Source organism: Amia ocellicauda, chromosome 16 (assembly GCF_036373705.1).
Source record: "Amia ocellicauda isolate fAmiCal2 chromosome 16, fAmiCal2.hap1, whole genome shotgun sequence".
Taxonomy (NCBI): domain Eukaryota; kingdom Metazoa; phylum Chordata; class Actinopteri; order Amiiformes; family Amiidae; genus Amia; species Amia ocellicauda.
This window is the reverse complement of record NC_089865.1, coordinates 8,251,838-8,263,251: the sequence shown is the minus strand read 5'-3', so window position 1 is coordinate 8,263,251 and position 11,414 is coordinate 8,251,838. Positions and strand designations below refer to the sequence as shown.

At 40.0% G+C, this 11,414-nt stretch overlaps 1 protein-coding gene across 1 annotated transcript; it reads right to left on the bottom strand.

Annotated features, from left to right (window-relative positions):
• Positions 1–3,993: 3,993 nt before the first annotated feature.
• On the bottom strand, positions 3,994–7,573 carry LOC136711780 (transcription factor 15). The gene is made up of 2 exons (XM_066688238.1): positions 6,981–7,573; positions 3,994–6,303 (listed from the first exon to the last, which is right to left on the bottom strand). The coding sequence occupies exons 1-2, from the start codon at positions 7,446–7,448 to the stop codon at positions 6,274–6,276; spliced, it is 498 nt and encodes a 165-aa protein (XP_066544335.1). The 5' UTR covers positions 7,449–7,573; the 3' UTR covers positions 3,994–6,273.
• Between the last annotated feature and the right edge of the window lie 3,841 nt (positions 7,574–11,414).

Genomic DNA, 11,414 nt, shown 5'->3' with positions numbered 1-11,414 from the left:
CATAACTGCTTAGTGGTAGGCTGGCCCCAGGGGCACACCGAGGGTCAATGGAGCACCTTCCAGCACACCGGAGTGACTGTGACTTGGCGTGCTTGATCACGGCGAGGGTGCATCTGGAGAGACCTGAACCACCACTGCAGCGACCTCAACTGGAGGAGACTGAGGGGGAGGGTCTGTGATGCAGCAGCTAGGTGGCCCAGCAGCCTCTGGCAAAGGGACACCGTGACACAAGCTCTCAGTCGGAAAAGGAAGAGACATGTGTGTATTGAGACAACTCTCTCTGGCGCCAGCGTGGCGAGCATGGCAATGGAATCGAGGCAAACTGTGCCTGCTGAGTTGGCGTCAGGCGGCTCTTCTCTCGACTGACCTGGATGCTCAATTCGGAAAGGCGGCCTAAAATCAGGTTTGTGTGTTTCTGAACCTGCTCCCTCGAGTGAGAACAAATTAGCCAGTCGTCTAGATAATTGAGGACATGGACCCCCTGGCAACGCAAGGCTAACACGACGTCCATGCACTTGGAAAAAGTGCATGGCGCTAGCGACAGGCCGAAGCGGAGAACAGCAAACTCGAACAATTGGCCCTTGAAGGCGAAGCGGAGAAACTTCCTGTGCGCCTGAAAGTACGCATCTTTCAGATCCACCGTGGTGAACCAGTCACCGGGCTTGATGGCTTGGGACATGGTGCACAGGTTGAGCATCTTGAAGCGCAGCACCTTGAGGTGGTGGTTCAGGCGCCTCAGATCCAAGATGGGGATCCGGAGGGGGCACATTGCATATTGCTTGCTTCTCCAGGAGAGTGGCGCACACTGCAACGGGTCCCTCACTCTTGTCCGCACCATGCCTCAGAAGGGGGACATGTTTGAAACTGCATGGAGTAGCCAACTGATATAATTTGGAGCACCCAAGACTCTGGGGTGCGGAGTGGGGTCAGGCCAGGCCTCCTCTTACCACGAGCTGCCATGGGCTGCCGGGGGGCAGGGCGGCAAGTCTGGCACGGCACCTACCTGCCAGTGAGATGCTGGTGGAGATTGACAGGTGCTGTGGCCTGGGCTGTGGCCTGGGAGCCGTGATCGGGGGGGCCTCCCCATCAGCGAGCTGCTGCAGGCTGCCGGTGCTGCTGGGCCTGGGGCTCCTGCCTCATATGCCCTCCGGAGCAGCGTCTCCGTGACGCAACACTGCCTGTTGGGGCAGGCCAGGTCGCGTGGCTCCGCAGACAGTGGAGGTAGTGAGACAAGCGTGGCTATTGTGGAATTAACAAGGGAGAAATTCACCAAGCCTGCTTCTGCCGCACCCTGGGTCCTGGCATAAGCCTCCCCTCTCCTGGCTACGGTGGGGGCTGTTGCCAGATGGTCCCAGCTGGCTCTCAGTTCTTCCAAGAGGTCAGGAAGCAGTGGGAGGGCCCGTGTGGGCCACTGCAAGCGCTGGGCACGTCAGGCACAGGGGGCGCTGCTGCCGCGGGGGGAGAAGCTGCTGTGGCAGGTGTGATACCAGCAGGTGTGATAGCGGCTGATGCAGGCGGAGACACAATTGCTGTCTTCAGCACTACAAACCTTGAAGAGGAGACGGAGGGGCTCGGGGAGAGGCAGAGATCCAGCACCCCCGAGACCCCCCCGTCACTCGCTGGAGTGGGAGATCGTCGGGCACGGCAGTGATTGCAGCGGTGCCTGGTGGGATGGTGGACCTCCGGGCGCCCCGCAATGGACACGGATGTCACGGCTAAATCGCGCCAGCTGTTGGTGCCCAGTCAGCCAGGGAATAGGACCTACCCACTCCAGGCGGGCAAGGTGCGTTGGCCGCAAGCAGCACAGTGGCGGGGGCGAGAGGAGCTCATCGCTGAGCGCACACACGTTTGACCAGGGTAATGTGCAGCGGTGGCACACAACAATTGAAACGCCGCTGCGACAAATGGAGCACCTAGCGGGCTCGCCGCTGTAAGTGCGTCTCCACCAGGCAATGTTCATGTACACGGGGGCACTGCAACACCAACCTGACACAACCTTACTGTTGCCGGACAGAACACTGTGTATTCCGAGCACCAGGTGCTGGATTCAAGCGCCACGTAGGCCTGTAGGCTTAACCGGGCAGCCGGGCCTTGGATTTTACTGCTGCTGCTAGCACTCCTGCTGTGGAGGAAAAAGCCCCGTGGACAAAAAACCAACACAGCAAGCAATTGGATAATATATGGCACTATATTAACATGATTATCCATCCATTTTTGAAACTGTTTATCCTGGTGAGGGTCACAGGGAAGCCAGAGACGATCACGGCAAGCATAAGGCAGGAACACCAGGCCATCGCTGGGCAACACACTCACACACACCTACAAGGCAATTGACTCTGTTCCATCTGTGCCACCCATGAACATGATTATTATTTTTAAAATGCTTTATTTGTAGCTGAAACTGAAACCGAAAGCGCAACTGGAGCCCCGGGGCACAGCTATCAATAATAACTAATACAGTACAAACAGAGACACAGACACAGTAAACGGTGATGAACAACACAGCCGCGAAGCTAACCAACTGATTAACAATTGTTAATAATAACAAAGGGTCTAGTGCACAGACAAGACACAGAGAGCTCACATTCTCAGGTCCAGGCGAAATGGCAAAAGAGGATGAAGAGTGAGAAACGAAGTAAACAAAGTAATAGCCTTTGCTTAGAAGGTTGAGTAATGGTCAGATGCAAGGCTATTGCTGGGTGCATCTTCATGCTATTCAAAGGAGATTAATCTAAACAATTCTGACTTTTATCTCAGAAATTCTGACTTTGAGAAATTCAGATTTTTTTTTCTCAGAATATAACTCTCCCACGCACCCCCTCTATGAGAGAGAAAAAAAAAATAGAAACACTCCCTGTGTGGCCCTAATTCACTTCCGTAGCAGTCCAACACAGTCCTTTCTCCAGCAGGATTTTCGTGATCTTTTCCAAAACATTTAAATGTCATATTGCGCCAAGCAATTGATCCTGTATGGCACTTTCCGACCATACATTAATAAGTGCTCGAATTTCATCATCTTCCCAAGATAAACACAGATATTCTTTCTTGGGAAAAGTTTCTATCGCATCTCTTGCATCGATAGCGGCCGCCATTATTGTAGTTACAATTTTAAAATGCATTGATGTTGTGTCTGGCTACCTAAGGGACATAAGAACATGTCCCCTAGACCAGTATGGGACTCAGTGAGTGCAAGGTATGAAATGGTGCCTCCTGAAACTAGTCTGGGTACAGCCGGAGGCACACCTGAGCCACAGTGAAAACGCCTGTACTTGAACGGACAGGCCACTGTGCACCTAAACATGGCTACTGGAAACGGGGCATAAATGTCTGTTGTTTCCAGGTTTGAAGAAGTCGGGTGATCGCAGAATAATTCTGGTGGAGTCATACTTGTGCTTTCTGCCAATCTAGAACTCATTTGAGATACGGTGGTCTGTCTTTTTTGGCAAAACTAAATCAATGAACTTATAAAACCAAAGTGAAACAAGTAAAGCTAAAAGTAACAAAAAACACACAAAAAACCTCACTGCATAAATAAAAAAAAAAAATTCTCTTCACAGTCAGTGTTATAGATGTCCACCAGAGGTCTCCAGATTGCCTTCTATGAACAATACTGAATGCCTTGTTTGGGATATAGAACCTGTTACAAATTAGCTTTTCACTGCACTTGAATACTTACTATATGATGTTCTGTATTCTGGGTGCTGATCATGGTGCATTAGCACATGATTTAATTGAAAACAACATATTTGTATATTATGTGGACAAGATCAGTAATTCCCATCTGTACCATTCCTGGAATATCATTTTTGGTATGATTTGAACAGCCCACTGAGCATGTGTTGGATATCCTCAGCTGATCCCTGCTACAAAATTCCAGAAAACCCGCTTCCTGTGAATCCCAGCTGTATACAGCCAGTTCCAAATGTGAATATATAGTTACTGCTGTTTAGTCACTCTGTAGATTGTTTTAACACAGAGAAAACAAAGCTCATGGATTATTTTCTAAATCTTTTAATAACTTAATTAAATACCAAAATAACAATATAATCAATGGAAGACTATATTTTGATATCATTTTATACAGTTCTCATACATTGTACAAAAATACATGTGATCATTCTATAGCAGCACAGTCATATCTTGATATGTGCAAAGAACAGTATTTTAGTATGGACAAAGTCAGGAGAAATTCAAGTATGTTTTAAAAAACTGAACACTTAAAAATGTGACTAGAGGTAAATATTGAAACATCAACATGTTAAAAAATAAGAATCTTTAAAATACATTCAGGATTCTTTTGCTGAGGTAAAGTTTTATTATTCAGTCAATGTCTTTTTTGGTAACCTGTATCATGTTTTGGCTGTAACTGTTGGGCTCATAACTGTAGTGTAATGAAAGGTACAATCTGAAATTAAAAACGTGAATGGAATATCTTTTTAAGTTTAGTAAATAGATGGATTGGCACTTTAAATGTTATACAAAAACAGCAATTTTTCTTCAGTTTTTTTCTTGTTAGTTTTTTTGGCAATTTATTGACAAAGTGATCTGTAAAACGTTCTACTATACACCCCCCTTTTGTCTTCATGCCTGTCAATATTTGTGGTTTGGGGTTTGGATGATTGAACAATAACCATTTACTTCCACGGCAGTAAAGTTAAAGTGAATTATATCAATTACATCATGTTTTTATTCTGCACAAATTATTTCTTATAATGAACGTTCAAACTCTTTGGTGCTGGTTCCACAGCCATATTATAATAATAATACATCATCATCATCATTATGTCACAAAAAACACATAGGACTAAAACTGTTCTTTGTTTGTATCCAGAGAAACCTGAGGTTTTTAATTGTATTGCTGTTCTCCTAACCTTTTAGGTACTAGAGTTGTGAGTTATTTATGAAAATCTGGTGCAAACCTTGCAGTTACGCATACAATTTTGAATACTACCCAGGCTTTGTTCTGTAATTATTATTATTACATTATTATAATTGTTTTTCTGGAATAGTTATTTGATTGATTTATTTAAGCAATGGAAAATAAATTGCCCCAAAAAACTATAAGCACTGAGTAAGTTGAGTAAGTAATAAACCCCACTTCGATACCAATATGTTAAGTGCAATAAAAAAGTTAAGAACGAATAGGTGTTTGAGATTTGCATGTATTTGTCTGTTGCATAATAATAATAATTTATTTCTTAGCAAGGTGACTTACAGCTGTCACAAAATATAAACGTTTCACAAAACAGTGTGTTTTGAAAACACAGGAATATTATTACAAGTCTTATGTTGAACACTAAGGAACAATATTTAGAGAGTTGCTTTTAGAGATATAAATACCCCAATATATGTGTTTCAGGCTAGGCCACTTAGATAAATGTATGAAAACAAACATCCCCAGTTTCTATTGATACAAAATCCCTGAAATGAAATTCTTGATATTACTTTAAGAATTGTATTTTACAATATTAAACCAATAGTTGTATTGTGATAATACACTACTGCACATGCATTTTATATATATTTCCTTTTTCCAAATAAATAATTACAAATTTGGAAGCATGGCTTTGAAGTACACATATAGCTTTAAAGCTATAATTGCTTGTCAATTCAACCAAAAAGAAATTCCATCTCATGTTCTTCATTTCAGTATAATTTTCACATAACTGGGTTTCTAAATATCTGTTTCCAAATACTGTTGATGATTACTGATTGAATAGTCTGTTATAGCCAAGTAAAGGAACATGTTAAACTTGCAAAAACAACATATAGAAAATTCTTTGGGTCAGTCGAGGCCTGAAGAAACATGTTTGCAATCAATAGGTGTCATGAGTGCTGGGGTATATTATTGCTGTTCTCCAGCTGGCACAGGATTAGAACACAGCAAGAGGGCAGACTGGTCTGATACCCTCTACTGACAGGAACCTCTCTGTGTTTCAGCTTTGGTTACATCATGTGACGAGTTGGAGAAGCAAGACTTTCTTTTAGGACTGGGATGCTGAGGTTTAGCATTTCTGGTACTAAAATAGCTGCCATGCCAGGTGCAGCTTTACCCATAGTGTCAGATTGCATTTACAAAACACAGTGAATAAAACCCTCACATTGTAAACGGAAAGTGCAATTCTGTAATTAAAAAAATAAACAGCTCCTTCTTCTTCTTCTTTTTTCATTTTTTTTTTGTAATGTAAACATCAGTGCATGAAAGTGTTTCAGTCTCAGTTTCTCCACACTCAGTAGGGTTACACACGCTTGCCATCTCAAACTTGACTCTCTCTATGTCAAGTGCTTTTCCCCTTCTCTGAGCTGTGAATGTAGAAAATTGTACAAATTAATACAGATCATATCTTAAAATGTATGAGCTCTGAAAAATGATTGCAAAAACAAAACAGATTCATACCTTTGTGTGCATCTATATATACGTGTGTGAGTGTATGCATTGCATTTCTAAGAAAACAATGATGTTTCACTTAACAAAACACATTAATCCAATCTGCATCATAATACAAAGTAATTATGGTTCAATCATGCATGAAAAACTGTATATGCTGTTCTATACACAAATATATATATATATATATATATATATATATATATATATATATTACTGAAATTCTTACACAACCTGGTAGGTGTTACATACAATAACAATCAGAATTAAGAATATCCTGCTGGCTACATTATTTATAAACCAATGTAAGACTCCATAGAAGAGGAAATAAAGATGCATATCCTTTCAGATACGATAATTGATTTGAGAGCCATCTCACTTATTAATCTTAGAAATAATGTAATTGGTGTGTTCCACAACAATCAATGAGCCTTCAAAATGATGCTTATGTGCATTTTCTCTTGTTTAAGGCCTATACATCTTTAGTTCTTGAGTGCATAAACACAATGAAATGATCAATATATACTTACAATATCCTCTGTAATGCCCCATTTAATAATATACTGTAAACTTAACTGCTTTTAAGACATACCATTTTTCTTTGGTTGCTGAGACAGAAAGTGCATATTGGCCTCGGTGCTGGGTTACTTATATTAGAGGCGCTTTGAAGGATGGCTTGGTATTTTATACACGGTTGTCCATCCAGGCAGTCTTCTCCTAAGAGCAGGATATTAGCCAGATGAGAGATGTAACTCGAAGCTAGACGCAATGTCTCTATCTTGGAAAGCTTTCGGTCGGCAGGCTCCGTTGGAATAAGAGTCCGAAGTGCGGTGAAGGCCGTGTTGACGCTGTGGGTTCGGTCCCTTTCACGTGCGTTCGCAGCCTGCCGTTGCTTACTAACGCCTGCCAGCCTCGTCTTCCTTTTCCGTTTCCCTTTGCCGTCGAGTTGGCTGCAGCCACTGGTGGACTTGTCCGAGCTCTCGCTGCCACTCTCCAATTCATCGATATCCGAGACAAAACCATCGGGGTGACTGCCCTTTTCACTCCCTGTGGACTTCATTTCGTACCTGGGGTAAGTTTGGACTGAATGTTTTCCATGGCCAGCAGTGGATTGCCATCACTTTACGCAGAGTGAAAATAGCACCTGGGACCAGCTGCCGCCGATCCGGTGACCAGCGTCCACTCCATCCCTTGGCAGTTCAGCACGCCATTTTTTGAATGACTGATCCTTTTAGGCTCCGCCATGTGGCCTCTCAAAAAGGAAAGACAGGTGGAGCCACAGAGCACCTGTTCTAGTCTTTGGAGTCAAGGTTTATATATATCACAGTGCAGGGTGTTTTACAACTTGAAGCTCAAATCTAGGGGTAGCTGGCCACTGAGTGTCAAAGATACAAAACCTCATGGCCCCCGTCCTACAAGGCAGGTAAACAAGGCACTGCCAGATACACTCTTCTCCTTCTCCTTTGACAGTTTACCATGTAACCTTTGTTGCCTCATTTTTTCAGTTTTTGAGTTTCCTATGAAATATACTTTTGCAATATGTTTCCCTTGCTGATGCAAGACATTTTATGGTTCAGGCAATTTACAGACAATATGTTTTCTTTAACAGAAATGAAAAAATGTCTGTTTATCAAACTAATTAATAGTATTAACTATATGTCAAAGGAATGTCATGAAAACTATAAAGTTATTAGTGGTGAATGGCAAGTAATTTCCATTTCTGCCAGGTGAAAGTGAAATAACAATACCCTATATTACAGTCATTTGTCATTGTTTTTCAGTACCAGAAATGTAAATTTTCCTGTGACGGCACACTGTAAATAAAAGTACATATAAATGACTGGCCATTGACCTGACTTCCATATTTCAACATTTATTCATATGAACTATACGTTAGCAGTAGAAGAATTATGAGCTGTCTCATATTGTAAGGTTTCTGCTTCAAACATCTGAAAAAGGATCAGCCCAGAACTGCAGCTTCAGTTATTTAAAAACTCCCTCCTGATTTTCCTTATTATATCGCTAATTATAATATATTAAATCTTCTCCCAAACTACCATGCACACTGTTTTTCATCCACTTAATAACCACAGTGGCCTAACTTTTCATTCCTAAGTTGCTAAATTGTTTCTTAGCTGATATACATTTAATTACCAAAAGTGATGGAGCAAACGTACCTCACCAATCATGGGCTGTGACATTTGTGCTGTGTATAGGCCATGTTTTGTTTTAAAGGCAGTAGGGCTATTGCATTTATTGTGATATTTTAGACAAAAGTGTACTGCCAGCCGTTATTTTAATAAAGGCCTGTGCATCTGCCTAGATGATAACCAGATGTCAAAAAGCTGGTAGTGTGACAGTGGTCTGATTAGAATTGGAAATATTTAATCGCCTGCTGAGTGTTCAAAGTTCAATCTCCTCTGTGATAAACTGGAATATCAACTCTGGGATAAACAGCAGAGCCATTTCAAGTTGGGTTCAGACAAAATAACTGACATTTGAAATGGGATTTGCAGGGAGTACTGTTTTTGACTTTGACTTAGATTTGTTTACCCTGTATCCAGGGATTTACCTTGTTAAAACAAGACAACTGCAGAACCAACTAATGTTGATGGGTTTCTAAGAGAAACCCATTGTCTATTGTCATGTCATTTCTATTATCAGTAAAGGTCCATTAATTAGGTCAGTTACATGGAAGTAAATGTTACTGTTCAGACAGAATTTGTTAGGCATGGCATGTAGCGAAAGAACAATGTTTCTTTTCTAAACCAAAATGTGAAAAATTGTAATGGATAAAATAATGTAGAAAAAAATAAACAATTCAAAAGTTTTAAATAATACATTAAACTAAGTTAATATATTAAAATAAGGGCTAGACCAAATCAAAACTTTGACATACCTGTGAATCACAGAGTACAAATCTGTACCCTTTCATAGTTTAATTTCTTTTTTGAAGCCACTTTATACATTTTAGAAATCAAAACATGATAGGGAACAACTTCGTAATTTGCGATTCGCGGGTGGGTCAAAGTTTTGATTTAGTCTAGCCTTAAATTAAATTAAGTTAGGGTATTATGGTACTCTCATTCCAAATCCAAATGTAGCTTTTGTAAAGCATTTATACATAATATTGATATGTTTGGCATAAACAAGAAACCATTTAAAGAGGTCTAAAGAACTTATGAGATGACTTTGTTTTGCCACAGCTTTCAGTTTTACAGCACTGAAAAAAAAGAGGTAGAAAGGTTTGTCTCAGACTTCATTCCAAATTTCCATTGAAATGATTTACAAATTGGATGCTAATATTTCCATTTTCATTGATGAGTTCAGAGAGTTTAATACCAAAGTGTGATCCTGAACTCTGCTTATAGCAATGACAAAAGAAGGGCCTGTAATAGGTTTGTGGCAGTTTGAATTCCTCTGGCCCTCAGTCCATCGAAGCGGCTTTATTCCCCTCATGATGAGTGAGCAGTACAGGTGTGTGATCTGTCCTCCAACTGTCCCCATGGCAACGGCTGCTTACCAGGCCTGTGCCATCTTTAGAGTTGATAAAAATATCTGTGAATATACATGACACTTATATAGTGTTACTTCTGTAAACTTAGTTTACAGCTAAGTTTTAAGGCGCTCCAAATCACAAGATCAGTATTTTAATGGCATGATAAAACTGAGACAGAAAATGCTAGCTCATTAAAGGAAAAATGAAAAACAGGTCTGTATATCTTAGTTAATTTTAACAATCACCTAAAATATACTGCATATTGTTGTTTGCAAAAGAAAAACATGTTAAATTATTATCCACTAATTTATACATGCCGCCGCAGGGTTAGGGATGCATACATTGTAAATCTCCGCTGATACACAATGTTTCTTGTATGAGCCTTTAATATCCCTCTAGCTTGGTACTCCAGTCTGGAGAAACAATTGCCTTTAAGTAGCTGTTTGCTTTTGAACTAAAATTGCACATTTAGGAAATATAAACATAAAATATACCAAATAACTGCTGCACTATCATTTTAGTTGTAATTATATGGAATCAGGAAGGTTTGTATTCATGTGAATAAAGCCATACCATCAAAAACTAACAAATATGCAAAAATCATTACAAATGGAAACATTGTTTTGTGAATATAGGAAGCTGTTTAAGGAGCCATGCAAATATCCCTCTAAATGAAATCTAAATCTTGAGTGAACGAAGAGCAGACTTTCATGGAATATCTCTGAGTATGTAAGGGTATATAACAGATTTGACAAAGGCTCTATTAGAAGTAGATCACATGGCAAATGTTATTAAATCAGTTACTTTTGTTTTTGAGTAGCATATCTGTGAAATTCTGCAAGGAACATTTAACTGTTTTTTAGAAATCAATTTCTTACATAGGCCAAAACTCATATTGCATATACTAGCTCACTACATGGTAAATGTTTTAATAAGGGCATATATTATAGGCTTTTGTTGGCATCCACATACTTTGTTTATCTGACAACCTGTAAGTGAATGATGTATGGGTATGTGTGAAAATGTTTACTTGGGCTGACTAATGATCTTGGCCACAAGATGGCAGTAAATAGATTGTTAAATGATGTAGTTTATATCATGATAATGATTTTAAATATAGTTTATTATTATTTGTATAACATTGTAGTTAAAAAGTGTTCATGTACTCCCTTCATTTTAATCAATGTTATTCAGTGATTCATTTATTTAACTAAACAGTGCTAATTAAACTATAGTTATGTATTAATTATAGGTTGTAGGGTTTGTTAAGCACTGACACAGAAAAAAAAAAAAAAAAAAAACTGTAATCATTCCTGATGATTGAACTGGGTTAACACATTTTTGACTGTGACTCCAAATGTATCAATGGAGTTTAACTTTTAAAATGTAGAGTTAAAATTTAACTGCCTTTCTGTATGTACGCTTCATGAGTTTTAATTTTCTTGAAATGACCAATTTAGATATAAACTAGAACTTTACCACATATACTGACATTATTATGTTAAGTGGTGCAGTACAACAGAAACA